At 35.4% G+C, this 19930-nt stretch overlaps 1 protein-coding gene across 2 annotated transcripts in view; it reads left to right on the forward strand.

Moving 5' to 3' along the window:
* The window catches only part of LOC124977695 (ubiquinol-cytochrome-c reductase complex assembly factor 1), a 100856-nt gene that overhangs the window by 9420 nt on the left and 71506 nt on the right, over positions 1-19930 (forward strand). For both annotated transcript variants that reach the window (XM_047541435.1, XM_047541436.1), the window contains exons 3-5: positions 4158-4253; positions 6597-6704; positions 14010-14082. In XM_047541435.1, the coding sequence (XP_047397391.1) occupies positions 4158-4253; positions 6597-6704; positions 14010-14082 (277 nt within the window). The remainder of the gene's footprint in view (positions 1-4157; positions 4254-6596; positions 6705-14009; positions 14083-19930) is intronic.

The raw sequence follows: 19930 nt of genomic DNA on the forward strand, positions 1-19930 counted from the left end.
AATTTTTCAGTTGCCTTTTCTCCAAGCTAAACAGCCTCAATTCATTTTAACCTTTCCACTAGGACCTTTTATTCATCCCTTTGATCATTCCTGTGGTTCTTTTTTGGATCTTCTCCAGATTATCCTTCTCTTTGAAAAAAATAGAAGAAAAATCCACCTAGTTTTTATTAAGTACTGACTACATGCCCAGAATGGGGTTGAACATTGGGACAGAAAATAAAAGAAGTGTAAGATGGACTGTGCCCTGGTGGAGCTTATAGTTTTGCTAAACTATATGACACATACACCCCCATGTGGCATTTAAAAATTGCTTGAGTCTGTCTTTCTTTCTCTCTCATCAAGGAAGTCCCTTGACTTTTAGAACTCTTTTGAAAGCAAAAATAAGGGTGAAATCTTATCTAGGTGTGGCGGCCCACATCTGTAATCCTATCGACTCAGGCTAAAGCTGGAGGATCACAAGTCCGAGGCCAGCCTCAGGGAGGCCCTGAGTAACTCAACAAGACCCTGTCTCAAAATTAAAAATAAAAGGGGCTCAGGATATAACTCCGTGGTAAAGTGCCCCATGTTCAATTTCCAGTACCAAAATAATCAGACAAACCAGTGAGATCTTGTATTCCTTTTAACCAGGGCTCTTTGCAAGAGTTTATCACTGTAGATGTCTAGCACAGGTCTTAACTTTCGTTATGTGTTGTATTTTGCACCCCTCTTTTACACTGTTTTATTTGATTTAAGAGACATAGATCTGGAGCTTCAGCCTAAATCTCTGACTCTGTTTTCTTTCCACTGCACTGGGCTTCCCCTCCTCTGCATTCTCATTTTATCTTCTTTATCCTGCTCTCTTCTATGAAGTATTTTCTAATGACTCCAGGTCACTCTTTTCCATTTCCAAATTTCTGTTGTTTACACTGTCTATTTCACATTTTTAAGCATTTTTGTATATTTTATTGAGATAAATTTTAGAAAAATGGCATAAGTCATATGTGTATAGCTTAGTGAATTATTATAAAGTTAACATACCCAGCATCCACATCAAGGAAGAGAACATTACCAGGACTGCAGAAGCCTCTCATCCCTTTGTAGTTACTACCTCCAACCAGGGTTATAGTTTTTACTTTAACTACTATAGATTAGTTTGCCTTTGTTTATGTACATATAGTATGTAGTCTGTTTATCTGCTGTCACTCAGCTTTGTTCTAGAAATTCATCCAGGTTGTTTTTTGTAGTTATAGTTTATTAATTCTCATTGTGTAGTATTTTATTATATGAATATGACACCATTTATTTATCCATTCTTTTGTTGATTGATAATTGGGTTGTTTCAACTTGGGGGCTTTTTTGAATAGTGCTTCTATAATCATTCTTGTTCACGTGTCTTAGTGGACATATGTATACATTTCTGTTAATGAAACAATTGCTGAGCCTTACAGTTGTATATACATTCAGTTTAAGTAGATACTGCCAAGTATTTTTCAAAGTGACTAACATTTTACACTCCCACCAGCAATGTCTTGAGAGTTCTAGTTGCTCTACATTCTTACCAACACTGGGTTATTTTTTGTTTGTTTGTTTGTTTGTTTTATGGTGGGTGACAACTTAAAATGTAATGTTCAATAAACCTTTTTTCTCTTTTTCACAAGATTATAGCCCTTTGAGGATGAGGAGTCTGTGTCCAAAATCCTACATAAGGACTGGCATATCTGGGCATTTAATAGAGGTTGGGTGAATGAAGCATATGTGTAGATAAGATCAGGAAGGAAACAATCAGAAGTAAAAAAAGTACAGGTGTAAGATTTATTCACTCAAAAAATATTTGAGGATTTCCCTTGTGCAATGCACTGCACTTGATTTTGGTGATACCTAATTCTAACCTTCATGTTTAATTTTTGGTAGTGGTGATTGAGAATGAGCAAGTACATAAATAAATATATAATTATAGATTATAATGAGTACCATCAAAGAAATGAACACATTGATACTATGGCAGAGAATAGCAGATTGAAAGGAACCTGTTTTCAGATAAGGTGTTCAGAGAAATCCTCTTTGAGAAAGTGACATTTCAATGTTTCAGGGCATCTTTTCTCTTTAAAAAAGTTATTTGTTTATTGTCCTTTGAATTAAAACGAAAAATTGAGGTCTTGAATGGTCAAATGAATCTTTTTGAGGGAGCAAGGGCAATATTGAATAATACAAAAAAGTAAGTGTGTGTGTTTATGGATAAGCATAGATGTGAGACAACTAGATGTTGTCCTTGGTACTAAGTACGTAAGTGCTTCAGCAGTTCAGGGTAGTGTGAAATGTTTACTCATCATTAAAGGAGGGACAAAAATACAGTGGGTGATGGCACAGTCACAGAAGGAATCCATCAATTATTCCTGGAGCTGTGGGCAAGACAAAGATCATAATAACCTAATAGAAGGGAACTTAATCTAAAGCACAGCCTGTTGAAGCTGTTCTTGGTTGTGTTCTTTGAACTGGTTTAAATGCTTGCATTCTAGATGGACTGTTGTGTTCTAGATCGGCTATTACAGTGATGTGTGTGATGTCATGGGAGGTGTTTAGTCCCTGTTTTATAAAACCTTCTTGATACACAGGAATTAAATAAAGTACAAGTGTCCCTGGGACTTACCAGAAGGATTCTGACTAATCTTTTAATATCCTTGTTTGGAAAGAAATGTGACTAGTAATGTTCCACAATTAGAAATTCTATTTTCCTTCATTAAGATTAAAGAGGAAAATCATTTTCATTCCATGTGTCCCATCTCTTCTTGGAATATACCAGAATCGAGGGATTAACTCTCTTCCTGCTCCCTCCCCACCCTTTTTTATTGTAAAGGTAATAAAACATTACTGAAGGCTTGGAAACTGGATTCCTAAACTTAGTCACAGTTCTTTTTTCTCCCACTAGTATTGGGGATCGAACCCATGGCCCTATGCATGCTAGGCAAGTACTTTACCACTGAGCCACATCCCCAGTTGTTATCCATAATTCTAATGTAATAAAATAACAAAATAAAACTTTTTTGTGTGTGTTGCTTCCTAGATTTACCCATATACAGTCATGTTTTTGCCTATAATTTTATCCATATTATAAGCCTTTTTGTGTTAAAAATAATAATTTCTAATGTAAACCATAACTTTGGGTGCTAGGATGTGACAAGGTATGTTCATTGTAACAAATGTACTACTTTGGTGTGGGATGTTATTACTGTGGGAGTTTGTGTGTTAGGGGGAAGAAGGCCTGTGAGAACTCTCTACTTCCTACTGGATTTTGCTATGAACCTAAAAATTGCTTTTAAAAGTCTGTTAAAAATAGCAGTGGTTACCTGATTTTCCATTCAGTGCCTTAGTTTAATTAACCCTCCTTATTGGATTTCCCCCTGGTTTTTGCTCTTGTTAAGTAATGCTACAATGAAGATCTCTTACATGTAGTTTTCTCTTTATGAATTTGTTTTTAAAACTGTGTGTATTGTTCTTGATAATAAAAACATCAACCCAATAGAGTTGTGGTGAAGATTAAAGAAGGATAGAAGGGTTTTTCTACAGCAGTTAGCATAGTACCTGGCACATAATAATTATTAAAAGTAATTGTTTTCAAATGCAGTGTGAACATAAAAGGAAACCAATTATGGTCTGAACAATGGTGATGATGATGTTGGTGATGATGAAAATTCCTATTATCGGTTTTGTGAGAGACACTTTATATAATTGTCCCCTTTAATCCTCACTGCAATACATGAGATTCAGTAAGTTACCCATGGCCACTGAGCTTGTAGGTGACAGAAGCAGATTTTATTTTATTTTATTTATTTTAAACTTGATGTCTTTGGGGTTTTTCCCTCTGTATACTGATCTACTACTAATATTTAGATATTTATTATAATTCTGTTTCCTAAAGTTGACTCAGATTTAATCCCATATTTCCAGGGCTGAATCCTTTTATTAGTTCAAGTATTTATTAGATATTTATTGAGCACCTAACATGTACCAGATACATTTCCAGGGGCTGATTGTGGATCCTATTGGTGATCAGATCACCAGGAACTGTGCTAAGCAAGGTTGGATAGCACCTATAGTCATATTTTGAAGCAGCTCTCTCAGATTAACTCTCTAAGTGAATGTTTGGTGTTGCTTACATTTTTTTTTTTTTTTAATCCCAGTTGCCTCAGTTGGGACAATCCCGAACCTGTGGTGGGTCAGAACAGATTCCTGGAACAGACGTGCCACAAAATAGGAATTACCACACCACAAATAAGGTGAGAATTGTTAATGCTTTCTTTGTTTATATTGTGCTTTCAGATATATGTCTTTTTGTATGTTTGTGTGGTGCTGGGAATACCCAGGGGTACTCTACCACTGAGCTACATCCCTAGCCTTTTTTAGTTTTTGGTACTGGGGATTGAATGTAGGAGCATTTAACTACTTAGCCACATCCCCAGTCCTTTTTTTTTTTTTTTTTTTGAGACAGTCTCACTAAGTTGCTAAGTTGCTGATGCTGGCTTCGAACTTGCTATCCTCCTGCCTTAGCCTCCTCCTGAGTCACTGAGATTACAGGCATGTACCTCTGCACCTTGGTCTTTTTTATTTTGAGACAAAAAAATTGCTGAGACTGTCCTTGACTTGTGATCTTCCTGCCTCAGCCATCTGAGTTACTAGGATTTATAGGCATGGGTCATCATACCTGACCAGATGTTCTTATTTTGATCTCAACAATATTGTTCCCCTTGTGAGGCAAGGGAATACAGAAGTGGGGCTTGGGGAGTTGAAATGACTTGCCCAATGTTACAAAGGATGGTGGCAGACCTACTGAATTATTTAAACCTCAGCCTTCTAAACTTCTGTTTTATGTTTTTTCATTGTACTCTCTTATCTAGGAAGTACTTTAGAGGAAAAGAGCCTTCCTGAATTTTGGACAAATTATTTAACTTGTAGTTTTTTTTTTTTTTTTTTAATTGGTTTAGATAGCCTGCTTTTCTTTGGAGAGCTTAGTATTAGAACAGGTTTTCTTTGGAGTTTATTTTCAAATTGCCATATTTATATTTTCTATATTCATTAACAGTATTTATTATACTTTTATGGTTTGGATATTAGGTATTCTCCAAAAGCTCATTTGTGAGACAATGCAAGAATATTCAGAGGTGAGATGATTGAGTTATGAGAACCTTAACCCAATCAGTGAATTGATACCCTGATGGGATTAACTGAGTATTAACTGAAGGCAGGTAGGATGTGATTATAGGAGGTGGGTCATTGGGGGCATGCCTTGGGGTGTATATTTTGTATCTGGAGTGTGGGGTCTCTCTCTCTCTTTCCTTTCTGATCACCATGTGAACTGTTTCCCTCTGCCACACCTTTTTGTCATGATGATCAGCCTAAACTCCATCCCCAAGGAATGGAGTCAGTTGTCTGTGAACTGAAATCTCTGAAATCATGAGCCCCCAAATAAACTTTTCCTCCTCTAAAATTATTCTCCTCATGTCTTTTTGTTACAGCTGCAAAAAAACCTGACTAAAACTGTACTAAAGAATATAAGAGTTGGAGAACATTTTATTCAGTGCTTACTTTGGTTGATTGTGGTTTTGGATGACTTGCCTGCTTTCAGACAGTATTTTTCTCACCTTTCCCTTTTACACCAATAAATAGATTGTTTCTCTTCTCAAAATTGTTCTTTGGGAGATTGGGATCAAGATTTCCTTCTAAGGACTGGAGGTATATCTTGGTGATAGAGTGCTTGCCTAATATGTACCAAGGCCCCAGATTTGATCCTCAACACTGCCAAAAAACCCTAAAACAAACAAAATCAACACAACCAAAAAATTTCATTTTGAAAGTGCTCTTTTTAGATATAATTTTTATTCTAAAGATCCTAAATTTAGGACTGGGGTTGTGGCTCAGTGGTAGAGTGCTTGCCTGGCATGTTTGGGTTCGATCCTCAGCACCATATAAAAATGAATAAATAAAATAAACTTATTATGTTCATCTACAACTAAAACATTTATTTAAAAAATCCTTAATTTATGATTTCCTAGACGTGGGTTAACAGGCTTGTGGTCAGTGAAGTGTGTATCTCTTGCTTTGTAATTTGGAAGACATGTATTAGATAACATTCTAGATGTATTTGCACTGTTGTGATGTCTAAAGAAATGAAAAATAAAAATTGTAGGTAAGCCAGGCTCATTGGCACATGCCTGTATTCCCAGTGTCTCAGGAGGGAGGCTGAAGTAGGAGAATTGCAAGTTCCAGGCAACTTAGTGAGACCCTTAGTAATTTAGCAAAACTGTGTTCCAAAACAGAAAATAAAAAAGGGCTGAGGATATAGTTTAGTGGTAAAAGTGCCCCTGGTTCAATCCTCAGTACAAAAAAAAAAAAAAATGTGTATATATATATATATATATATATATATATATATATATAAATATAATATATATATATATATATATAAATGTGTGTATATATATATATATATAAACACAAACACATATATGTGTGTGTGTGTGTGTGTGTGTGTGTGTGTGTATTCCATACAGGGAATACAACATCTAAACAATTTTTTTGCAACTTATTTTGGTTTCTTTCTCTTCGGTTATTTGACCAAATAGCTTCCTGTTACCAAGGATTCCCCACAACCTGTTGAAGAGAAGGTTGGTGCTTTCACAAAGATAATAGAAGCCATGGGATTCACAGGACCATTGAAGTACAGCAAATGGGTAAAGTCTTCTAAGTTCTTCTGATTTTTTTCATTTGGGTTTTGTTCTTCATTTGTCTCATAAAGATTTTTTTTTAAAAAGCTTGTTTGTTTTCATGAAATTCATACATTATTTTGATAATTTCTTAAACATGCACTCCCCACCTCAAGCCCCCACTTCCTGGTCAGGTTTATGTAGCATGTGGGTCTGAAATACTCCTTCACCCTGATTCCTTGGAAGCCCCTTAAAGTAGCAGGCACCCAGTAAGTTTGGACTTTGCAGGTCCTTGCTACATGGTATGCCATGTAGATGAGTTCTGAAGGTCAGATGGGCAGCGTTCTTAAGGAAGCATTACTCTCTGATGAAGACATTTTCATTAAGTGATTTTTTTCTAGGTCATTGTAGTGACATTCTTTAAAATTTTAGAAAAAGCATCTTTTTATTAAAGTAACACTATGACTTGTTATAATTGATTTCTTATTAATGCTTGACCCAGCACCTTATCTCTTGTACAGTAGTTGCTATAAATGAATGAGTGTTCTCTCTGCATCAGGTGCATACTGACCCTTATAGTAATACCTTTAATCAATTTAGTAATAGAATATTAGTGATTTTGTTCTTCTCAGTTCAGTTATCACCTATTACTATTCTATCACTATGGTAGAGTGTCTCTTAATGCCTTTCAAGGTGGCTAGAATAGTAGATAAGTCTAATCATTCACCAGTTATAAGTCAGAGCAGACCAACACAAAACAGTAGAAAAGACATTTCCAGAGAATATAACTTTGCGCAAAATAAGTAATGACATTTACATCGTTTTAAACAATTTGGATTCAAATTAGAATTTCAGTTTTAATATGGACTCTACTTTTTGTTTCTTCTTACAGTACTTTCTCTTTCTAACAGTCATTACTGCCATATAGGTTTTGCTCTGTATGTGAATTCTAAAAAGTCGGCAGTGATCGCGCTAGAATTTGTTTACATTTTATAAGGGGATTTTTGAAATGTATGGAGAGGACACAGATGTTAAGTAGTAATGATATTCTTGAGACCATGAAGGTATGAAGTACTTTCCAAATCATCAAGGAAATATTAGCTTTGTTTATTAAAGTTATATATACATACATATGTATTTTACATCTTAATTCATTGACAGTTGATAAATTGTTGACTTATTTAGTAATGTATTCACCAAAATCTTTCCCCCTATTTTAAAAAAAGGTAATGATTTAGATTTAAAAATTTAAAATGTGTTTTATTTGAAAATTAGAAATTAGAAGAGGGAAATGAAAGCAGAAAAAAAAAAGAAAATTTACTGTTTTTTTCATTTCTTGATGATTGGGTTCCACTTGGTTACTACCATATGCTTTGTCTAGTCTGCTTTTTTATGATTCCAGAGGGAAAATTGGCTACCATTTGGAGGATTACTAAGTCATCAAGAACATTCCTTCACTCTTGTAGCTTAGCTGATTTTTTTCTTGGTTCCCTTTGTGACCTCAGCTAAATCCCTAATGTTTGCATTTAAAAATATCTTTGTGATGTAGCAATGTCTACTTTCTGTAATCTTTGTTTTTAAAACTTATGACAACAAAATATCAAAGTCTGCCATTCTAGTATGATTTTGGTGGGAAAATCTAGATACAACTCACCCCACCCTTGGTTCTGAGAATTAAACCCAGAGGTCTTTACCACTGAGCTATGTCCCCAACCCTTTTTACTTTTTATTTGTAGATAGGGTCTTGCTAAGTTGCTCAGAGTAGTCTTGAATTACTGATGCTCCTGCATCAGCCTCTAAGTTGTGTGTGCCACCATGCCCATCTTCCATTTTGAAAAACTAAAGAGCTCTTTTCAGCAATGTTAACTCAGAAATCTATGGCTAGACATTTGTATTTGATTTCATTGACAGAATTCTTTATGTTTTCACATGTATTTGATTAGGAAGTAAAATGCTGGCTTATCTGTCTGTGACAGCAGAAATAAATGTCTTTATACTTTAATGTTTTCATGTATAGTTCCCATTTTTCTTAGAATCATAATTAGGATTTTAATGTAGCATTTCCTTATTTATTGGAGTATCCTGAAATAACCATTCTTTTACATTATATTTGTATAGCAATATCATATAAGAAAGGACACATTTTTCTGATTCAAGCACATGCCATGGAATGAATAGTTTTTTTATTAGCATTTAGCCAAAAATTTATTTCTGTTCTGAAGAACATGACAAACTGGAATATATTCAGAGTTGGGCAGTGAGCCTTGTGAAAGCTTTAGAAACTGTTGAATGAAGAAAGGTTGAAGGAAACAGGAATGCTTAACTGAGTTACTCCAATGGCCAGAAAAATGTTTAATGAATGTTATATGAAGCATATTTAAATTCAGTAAAATGAAAATCTAAGAATTGTCCTCCAGTAGGATAGGTAGCCTTGCAAGGTCATTGATCTTATTTGAACAGGGGCCCATTATGAGTCAAGAATGCTGAAGAAGAAATTCCAGTACAGAATAGAATGCATAGAATTCAGCACAGAATTCATCTGTTGCTGGGAGAGCAGATCTTCAATCCTAAAACTGTCCTAGATGCTTCTGTTTCCATCAAGTAGTCTGATGGTCTTCCAAAGTTGGAATGAAATAAACACGAAGTCATGCAAGGACCAGAGCAGCTTGTATTGACTAGGTAGAAATTCAGTCCACTTACCTCCTTAACCTATATTAATGCATGATTCTTGAATAGGTTCTTTCCATACTATTTCTAGTTTCTGTGTGATGGTCTTCAGGGACTTGTTTTAGAGATTTGTCCAGGAAAATGGCTCACCCAAGTATAAAGTCTTGGCTTTGCTGCAGGAAAAGTGAAGAGCTATAAAATGTTCTTGATTGCCACAGTTTGAGCACTGTGTAAATACCCCAGCCAATCTGGTGCACTCTTCATTATTTGTTATGAGTGCTTTTTCATGAACATGTTATGGGGGAAAACTTCCTTCTCAAGGAAAGACTTGATCCTTGAAGACAAGTCTGCCTCTCCTAGGGCAGGGTGATTAATTGTGAACCTAAAGGACTTTATATAGAGGAACCTGAAGGAAACTGCAGGATTAAAAAAAAAAAAAAATCAAGAATTAAACAGAGATTCTAGTTAAAATTATAAACTTACCTAGAGTTGGACAAGGCCATAAGTTTCTTAAGTACACTGATTTTTGTCTGTTTTGTTTTCCTCAATATTCTCAGCTCCTTGACTGTTGTCAAATGAGGTGGAGAACTAAAAATTTCCAGAGTTCCCATCTCAAGGTTGGAGTAGACCTGAGAAGGCTAAAATATTAGGATAATGATAGCATTATTTCGAGGATGGTACAGACAGTGCTTCCCAAATGTATTCTGTGACTAAGTACTTACAATAACTGCAGATGTTAACAAAGTTAAACAGACTTTCTTTCTTTCTTTTTTTTTTTATATTTTGATATGGTGAATTACATTGATTTGCCAGTGTTGAATCAACTTTGCATTTATGGCTAGAGATGCCATTTGGACCTGCAGTTTTCTTTATGGGAAGGTTTTTAACTACAAATCAAATTTCTGTATGGATACAGGATTGTACCTGTTATTTATTTATCCTCGTGAGCTTTGCTAGTTTGTGTCTTTAAAAAAATTTGTCCATTTCATCTAAGTATTCACATTCATTGCCCAGAGTTGTTCATAATATTCTCTTGTTATCTTATTAATGCCTTTAAGATATGTAGTGATCTCCCCTCTCTGATTCTTGATATTGGCAATTTAAATCCTCTGTTTTATTTCCTTGATCAATCTTTCTAATTTTATTTATTTACTTTCAATTTTTTTCCAGTTTGATTTTATTTTTTCCATATTTTTATTGGTGCGTCATAGTTGTACATAATGGTTGTACATAATGGTGGAATTTGTTGTTATATATTTGTCCATGAATGTAGTGTAACAATATAATTTGGCTACTATGATCCCCCAGTATTTTCTTTTTCCCCTCCCTTCTGGCTAATTTTACTGACATTTTAAAAGAACCAACTTTAGCTTCTTTTATTTTCACTGGTTTCTGCTTTTTAGGTTATCATTCTTTCTACTTGCTTTTAGCTTTATTTGCTCTTCTTTTCTAGTGTTTTACCAGGAATTTTATTTAAATGTGAACATCTAAACTGCTGATTTACTCCCCAGACAGATGTATCTGATTTTCATTTTTATGTTCTGATTTTTCTGTAATAAGCTTTATATTAAAGGCTTTGAAAATGTGACAGACCTCAAAGTAACAAATCTTCATTACAATCAGAAACATAATTCTGGCTTAATTTATTATAGGTATTTCTGTCCATCAGAAACAGTGTTTTGGTTTTTGACTCTAGAGTGTATAGAAAAATATGAACATTGTGTAGCATTGGGTATAGTTTATTTTAGTGACTTTGAGCCTTAGTAACAGTTCCACTGAATTGGACATAACTTTTCTTCAGTTGCTATGTCATTCTTGATCTGTGCATGTTTTTGTTTGCATATTTGAGTTTTAACTTTCTCTGTCTTTTTAAGAAAGAAAACTTCTACAAGTCTTTTCTTGATGTGCTATTTTAGTTAGTTGTATAGTTGTATTCTTTTTTAAAAATTATTTATTTTTAAATTTTTGCAGACTGCATTTTGATTCATTGTACACAAATGGGGTACATCATTTCATTTCTATGTTTGTACATGGTGTAGATTCATACCATTTGTGTAATCATACATGTGCATAGGGTAATGATGTCTGTCTCATTCCACCATTTTTCATTCCCCGCCTCCCTCTCATTTCCTTCTACATAATCTAAAGTTCCCCCATTCTTATCTCACTCTCCACATCTCTACCCCCATTATATATCATTCTCCACTTATCAGGGAAAACATTCGGCCTTTGGTTTTTTGGGGATTGGCTGATTTCATTTAGCACGATATTCTCCAATTCCATCCATTAATTTGCAAATGCCATAATATTATTATTTTTTATGGCTGAATAATATCCCATTGTGTATATACCACAGTTTTTTTATCCATTCATCTGTTGAAGGGTATCTAGGTTGGTTCTACAATCTAGCTATTGTGAACTGAGCTGCTATAAATATTGATGTGGCTGTGTTACTGTAGTATGCTGATTTTAAGTCCTTTGGGTATAAACTGAGGAGTGGGATAACTGGGTCAAAAAGGTGGGTCCATTCCAAGTTTTCTGAGGATTCTCCACACTGCTTTCCAGAGTGGCTGCACCAATTTGCAACTCCACCAGCAATGTAAAAGTGTGCCTTTTCCCCCATATCCACACCAATATCTATTATTGTTTAGTTAGTTGTATTCTTAATGAAATTTTTTTTTTTTGGTACTAGGGATTGAACCAGAAGCACTTTACCACTGAGCCATGTCCCCAACTCCCAACCTTTTTTTTTTTTTTTTTCTTTTTGAGAGAGGGTCTCATTGAATTGTAGAGGCTGACCTTGAACTTTTGATCCTGCTGCCTAAGCCTCCCAAGTATCTGGGATTACAGGTGTGTGACACCTTGCCCACTTAATGAGATGTTTTAAAAGTCTTTGAAAATACATGTTTCTGTAGCACTCAGTTGGTCTTCAGACTTTAACAATTCAACTCAACTCTTCCCCTCCCTCACCCAGTACTGGGGATTGAATCCAGGACCTTGTGTGTGCTAGGCAAGCACTCTACCACTGAGCTACGTCCACACACCTTCCTAATATCATTTTGAGACAAGGTTTATCACTAAGTTGCCTAGGCTAGCCTCAAACTAATGATCTCTCTGCCTCAGCCTCCTAAATAGCTGGGATTTCAGGTGTACACCATCATATCAGGCACAATTTAACTCCAAAAGCATTTACTTTTGATTTTTAGATTTGTTTTTATTCAGGCATAATTTGCATATAGTAAAATATATAAATCTTAAGTATATAGGTTAGCAGATAAATTAAAATCATCATATATCAAAATCCTAAATTGGGCACTGTGGTACATACCTGTAATCCCAGTGACTTGGCAGTCTGAAGCAGGAGGATTGTAAGTTTGAGGCAAGCCTCTGCAACTTAGTCAGGCCCTAACATAAGACCCTGTCTTAAAATAAAAAATAAAAAGGGATAGGGGGACTGGGGTTGTGACCCAGTGGTAGGGTGCTTGCCTGGCATGTGTGAAGCACTGGGTTCGATCCTCAGCACCACATTAAAAAAAAAAAAAAAAAAGAAAGAAACAGCTATTAAGCTATTAAAAAAAAAAATATATATATATATATATTTAATATATATAAAGAAAAAAGGGATAGGGATGTGCTCGTGGTATAGTACCCCCGGGTTCAATCCTAGTACCAAAAAAAAAAGGAAAAAGAAAAAAGAAATCCTGAGAAAATTCCTATTGTTTTGCAAAATAGAAAAAGGTTGAGTGTTGTACTACATTTTATATTCATTAGAAACTTTTGTTTATGTACACAGTATTAATCTACAAACTATTAAAACTAAAGATAACATGGAATAAAAGACACCTCCCCCCAGAAAAAATAAAGGATTAATAGACCATTTAGGTAGTGTTTTTGAGGAAAGATTAAAGGTTTCTGTTTGATTTTGGTAAGAAAAAAATTGGTAATTTTTTTTAGAATTTAATCTTTATTTTATTTATTTGCTTTTATGTGGTGCTGAGGCTCAAACCCAGCCTCACTAGTGCTCGGCAAGCACTCTACCACTGAGCTACAAGTCCAGACCTAGGTAATTTTTTAATATAAGGGATTTCAGAGTGTAAAAAGTTGTTGTGGATAATGCTGAACACTGGCTTAGAGGTTCACATGTGGTGAAAGAATTAAAGGAGTGATTTAAGTATTAAGAACCATCTTTGACATTTTCATGCTAAAATTCTTAAATGTGAACATTGTATAAAGACTGTATGAATGACTAAAAAGTATCAGCTGGTGGGACATTTTCATGCACATCTCTAATCCCAGTGACTTGGGAGGTTGAGACAGGAGGATGGCAAGTTTAAAGTCAGCCTCTGCAACTTAGTGAGGATCTAAGCCAATTAGCAATACCCTGTCTCAATAAATAAATAAATAAATAAATAAATAAATAAATAAAAAGAAAAAGGAAAAGAAGAGTGGGGGGGTGCTAGGGGTGTGGCTCAGTGGTTAAGTGCTCCTGCGTTCAGTCCTCAGTACCAAAAAAAAAAGAAAAAAAAAATCTGTATTAGTTTACATTGCCTAGAGGTGGATTTTAGACTCTTCTAGTTGAAGAAATGTATGATTTTGTGATCCATGTCTAATGACACTAGAACATGTACTTGGTCCTGTGTTGAGTTTTTTGTTCTCTTTGTCTAGAAAATTAAGATTGCAGCCCTGCGCATGTATACTAGCTGTGTGGAAAAAACTGACTTCGAGGAATTCTTTCTAAGTAAGTTACCATTTAATAATTCTGGAAAGGAAAGTGAATCTATTTTTCATTTTTATGGTTGCATTTAAATAGGATAATTTAAAAAATCATTCGTGAAGCAATTTTTCCTGCACAAAGTGTATAAATATAAGCTATTCTCTGAATAGAATAAAAAAACAAAAACCTATAAATAAATAATTTTTTTGGTAAATTTGGAAAATCCTTACAAATTTACCTAGTACTTTGAGTTTATCATCCTCCTTGTACATGTGTCTTTTTTAAGTCAGAGAACCTTGCAGTAATCATATCCATTTTATATTCAGGATGTTCTAGTTAGTATTTTGACATGGACTTTTGTTTGTCATTCTTCTTTGTTTCTAGTTTTTAATTGTTTTAGTCAATTCTGGAATAAGCCTCAAGATTTTTCTTCTGTTAAAGGACTATTGGTTTAAGAGGCTCGTATAATTCTATTATTTATAGCTTATTGATAAATTGCTTTCCTGAAGGGTTTTACTGACTTAGACCTCCCCTAGCAATTGATTGTATCAATGTACTATTACTTTTGATGCTATAAACTGTTGTAGCTGTTAACATTTAAGTTAATTAAAATGAGTACTTATGAAGTTAATGGGAGAATTTCAGTTTCATGGATTTTAGAAGGAAGTGTGTGCTATGGTACAGCCATATCCTTGAAGTAGGAACCACTAATAAGTTTATATCTGCTATCATTTTCTGACATATTTATGTATATATATTAGCAATACTGAAGAAAGATAGATGCAATCTTGATAATTTAACTATTCTGTTTTTAAAAATCAAATATGTTGTTTTATATTACTATTTCAGCAGATTGATATTAGAAACTTAAAGTATTCAGTTGCAATTCAAATTAATTGTCCACTTTCCATTTCTTTGTTACTCTTCTTCAAAAGTTGTAATAATTTCTCATTGTAGGAGGAATTAGTACAAAAGGAGAAAATAGTCTTTCCTACATAATGAATGAACTGTTATTACTAAGAGTTGTTTTTTTTCTTAAGTGGTTTCTTGAATTCATGTGCTTAAGTATTTCCATATATATGTGTGTGTGTGTGTGTGTGTGTGTGTGTGTGTGTGTGTATATTTAATTTAATTTTTTTTCTTTGTGGTGCTGGGGATTGAACCCAGTTCCTTGCTCTTACAGTGCTATACCCCCAGTCCTTTTTAAATATTAAAAAAAAAAAATTTAGTTGTAGATGGACCCAATACCTTTATTTTTTAATTTATTTTTATGTGGTGCTGAGGATTTAACCCAGTGTCTCACATGTGCTTGGCAAGTGCTCTACCACTGAGCTATAACCCCAGCCCTCCCCCACACACTCCCAGTCCCTTTTCTAAATTTTATTTTGATACAAGGTTTTGCTGAGTTGCCCAGGCTGGTCTCAAACTTGTTATCCTCCTGCTTCAGTTATCTGAGTAGTTGGGATTTCAGGTGTGTGCCACCATACGTGGCTGATCTTTTTAATAAAAACTTTGTCCTCAGATGTCTATTTTTTATTTCATTCAACAAATCACTTAAATTTAGTATACTTAATTTTAAAAGAATGTTTAATAGCTGTCTTTGTTTATGTAAGCTCCTTATGATTAAAAGTTCTTTTTAAGAAATATTTTTTAGTTCTGGATAAACACAATACCTTTATTTTATTTTTATTTTTATGTGGTGCTGAGGATCAAACCCAGTGCCTCACATGTACTAGGCAAGCACTCCACCAGTAAACCCCAGCCCCTTAAAGGTTCTTTAGGGTTCTTTAGCTAATATTAATATTATAGTGTTGAATAATAAAGTTATTATATATTTAAGTTACTATGTCATGTTTCAATTCATAGTCTATTGTAAATTACAAACTTAAGAAAAGTTTATGGAAGTTATAATTGTTATGTACTAATAACTCACATTTACACAGAATGTTTTTACATTTGTCTCATTTAGGAGCTACAAAATCTTTTGGAATAGGAAGAGCTCATATTCTTGTTTATTTTTGTTTTGTTTTCAGAAACAGTTGAGAGCTAGGCCTTGCACCTGTGTTGTCTGTCTTAAAATCCAGAGATTGTCCCTCTGTAACATTGCTTGTGAATGAATATAACTGCAAGTTAGAAATCGTAATCTCTATTAATAGTTTTACTATTATGCGTGTACTGGCTTTGAACCCAGATGCTTTACCACCAAACTGCATCCCTAGCCCTTTTTGTTTTTTGAGATAGGGTCTTGCTAAATTGCTTAGGACCTCACTTAAGTTGCTGAGCCTGACCTTGAACTTGTAATCCTCCTGCCTTAGCTTTCCAAGGCACTGGGATTATAGGCATGTGCCACTGCACCTAGCATACTTTATTGTATTTCAATGAGTGCTACCTCTGTGAGACATTGTATTAGTATTGTAAACTATTTCTATATGCTATGGTGTGTGTATCTCGGTGGGCTTTATCCTAGCCTTGTCATTCAGCGTGGTTGTCTAAGGTGTCAGTAAATATTTCAGTGACACCACTCTTAGTAAAGTTTTCTAAGACTTAGAAAATTGCCTTTAAAGACCTATAGCAGTTCATTTGTTTTATGCTCCATTGTGGCTCATCTTGTCATTTGTGGGTAGGTTAAGTTTTAAAATCAAACCAAAGTTGTTTCAAGTATGGCTAGTGAATAAAAAGGGAGCAAATTTGGAAGTACCATCTTGGAGGCAAAAGATGAAAAAATTTTTTTTTAATAATGAGGCTTTCTTGTGACTTGGATTCTAAAGAGTAGGCCAGACATGTTTGGAATAAGAAAAGGGAATATATATATATATGATGTCACACCTTTACTTTGACAACTATTCACTTGAATGTTTGATTTTGTAGGACTTGACTTTTAGAGTTCTGAGACTTGAGAACTTCAGGCAACTGGCCAGCATTATCCTTCCTCAGCAAAAGTGAGGCTAGAGCCCTTTCTTGAGGATTGTATGTGAGCGAGTTGTTCATTCACAATATGTTGTGCCTATCAATCTCCTGGACAGTATCCCATAAAATGCCAAAGTTATAGACTTTTTGTCATCTCAGAGCCACGGTGTTTAGAGGTTTAAATCTAGAGAGCTAGATATTGGGAATTCTCATAAGATACCTTAGCAGCTACTGTTGTTTTTAATATGAGCAACTACTATTGTTTTTAGGATTTTGAATAATTCCCCTTTTCCATCATAAGTGAACAGCATGCCTGCTGAATACATGGCAGTTTTCTGACTGGTATTTTGGAGATCAATTCTGCTAAGAAGTAGAATAGTTTGGAACAGAGGTGACCAATCAGTAAAACTTGTATTTAATTCCACACTGTTGTTGGAGGATTGTTTTGTCTTTAGTCCCTAAGAGGCTGATTACCCTGGAGAGGAGAATCCTTAATGATATAAGTTCTGAGTTCAGAACTCCGCCCATCACTTTTTTGACACAATCTTAACTAATTAGTGAGGGTTTTCAAAGATAATTTAAACCCTAGTATTTAAATAATTCACTGTAAAACAGTAACAAGTATTTTTTGAGTACCTATTAAATACAAACCATTTCACTAAACATTTTATAGGCCTTATCTAATTGAATCCTCACAAAGGCTTTAGAAGGTAGGTTATCTTATTCTCCTCATTTATACAGAGAAGACAATTGAGGTACTGAGAGGCTAAGTAACTTTACCCAGAGTCATGTAGCAAGTAAGGGAAAGAGTCAAGGTTTTGAGCCATGCAGTCTGACTCCATATGAAAATGTGTCAATACTGCCTGCCTTCAACAGTATGAATTATTTAATTTTATTGAACTTGGTATAAAGAAAGAAAGCATCTAGTCTCAGAAAATAATGCTCTGAATGTGCACTGAAGGAATGTGATAATGTCAAAGGTTTTTGCATGTTTTAATTTTGAAGTATGTAAAGTCTTTTTATCAAGCTGAAAAATCTGTTGTACTTTTGTGTTGCTCACAGTCAGCCTTCATTGGTCTTTTTTAGGGCTTTTCTCTGGGTTTCTGTTTTAACCCCAGTATGTACAGGGACTCAATCATGTGCCAGCTCTCTTCTCATCCTCAGCCCTGAGCTAACCCCCAGAAGGGGAAATTGTGACCCAGGTCCAGCTGCTGGCTTGTCTGTCTGTCTGTCTGTGCTTCCAGCCTAAGAGCTGATTCCCTCTCTGAGAAAATTGGAAAGACTCCTGGAGACTGCTGAGAAGCTTTGATGTAGAGTTAGCAGTTGAACAGATTGTCCTTTAGACACAGCCAAATTTCATTTTCCAGATTGAAAGACAGACTTCCAAGAAAACTTTTCTTTTTAATGTTTTGTTCTAGCATCCAAAAAAAGACCCAACTTCAGATCCAGGCTTGAGAGTTTCTCAGGGCTATTCTGGTTCTAGGTGGAGGGCCGTTGGCCCACTCTCAGATGGCTTGTGTCTTTAATAGCTGAATGACTGGCCAGGCCAGTCTTCACCTCCCTCCTGCTGGGCTCAGAGAGGAAGTCCACTTGACAGCTGCTGGGCACCTCCCAGTAGGCACTCCAGAGTATTTTGGTGTCACTTTGTGACAGACCTGGATTCAAACCCCAGTCCTGCCACTAGCTTCTTAATATTGTGGCTGCCCGCAAGTCACTTAGCCTTTTTGAATCTGTTTCCTCATCTCTAAAAAGAGGTCTATAAAGCTTCCCTCCAAGATTAAAGTGAGGATTAAGTGAGATAATATATTAAGATGACTAGCAGTAGACCTGGCATGTCGTATGGGCCCTTTTGAATGTTGGTTTCCCTTCTTAGGCAGATGGATTAAAAACACAGTATTCTGGCCAGGCATGGTGGTGCATGCCTGTAATCCTAGTGACTCAGGAGGCTAAGGCAGGTGGGTTACAAAATTTGAGGTCAGCCTGGGCAATTTAGTGAGACCCTGTCTCAAAATAAAAAATAAAAAAGGGTTGGGTATATAGCTCTATGGTAGAGCCCCTGGCCTCAATCACCTGTACCACATGCGCGCGCACACACACACACACACACACACACACACACACACACCAAAAGAGCACAGTATCTGGAATCAAGCAGATGTGAGTTGGATGCTAGGTGTCTTATGACCTTGAGCAGTTATCTTACTCTTAAGAGTCGGTTTTCTCACCTGTAAAATGGGATAATATCAATTCTTACCTCATAGGGTTGTTGGGAAGAGGCATTGAGCTAATACATGTGAACCACATTTTATAATGTCTGGCACATAGTAAGCCCACAATGAATTTCTGCTCCTTGTTAGTATTGGTGGTGTTAGTGTACCTCAAAATATCTTGCCTGTGTTTTTATCTCCTAGTGATCCCTATTTGTTATCATTTAGTAATCATATACCTCATCAATTGCTGAAAGACAAAGAATATGACTTCTTTCTTGAGTCATTGCTCCAAAGGATAAGATCTGCCAGAGGTGCCACATTTCCCAGATTCTCGTACTTCTTCATCCTCTTGCTCCAACTTTTCTCCTTGTCATGTAATAAGGAGGGCACATTCAGTGGGAGATCCCTTTTCCAGCCAGCATTCTTAAAGATCTGAGAATTGAGAGGCTTTGATGTTTGAGCACAGATCTGATTTGTGGGATCTGAAACCAAGAAGAAGCCCTGCCCAGTTTTGTCATTCCTGGAGGTGATGAAAGCCTTTGTTTAGGTACAGTCTGCTCTCTTATTCAGTTGCAACTCCCAAGAGTGCCACTTTTTCTCCTGGTTTTCTTGGGTAAATCGTTAAGTACAAACATGACCACGCTACTGGGTCACCTTAAAGAAAGCAGATTGGAAAAGGAGACTAGAAAGGCTTAACTTTCTCAGGAGAGCTCAAGTGAAAGCAAGCTGATATTCAAGTAGAATAGGGGAGGTAT

The sequence above is a fragment of the Sciurus carolinensis genome, chromosome 2, assembly GCF_902686445.1.
Source record: "Sciurus carolinensis chromosome 2, mSciCar1.2, whole genome shotgun sequence".
NCBI classification, from domain to species: domain Eukaryota; kingdom Metazoa; phylum Chordata; class Mammalia; order Rodentia; family Sciuridae; genus Sciurus; species Sciurus carolinensis.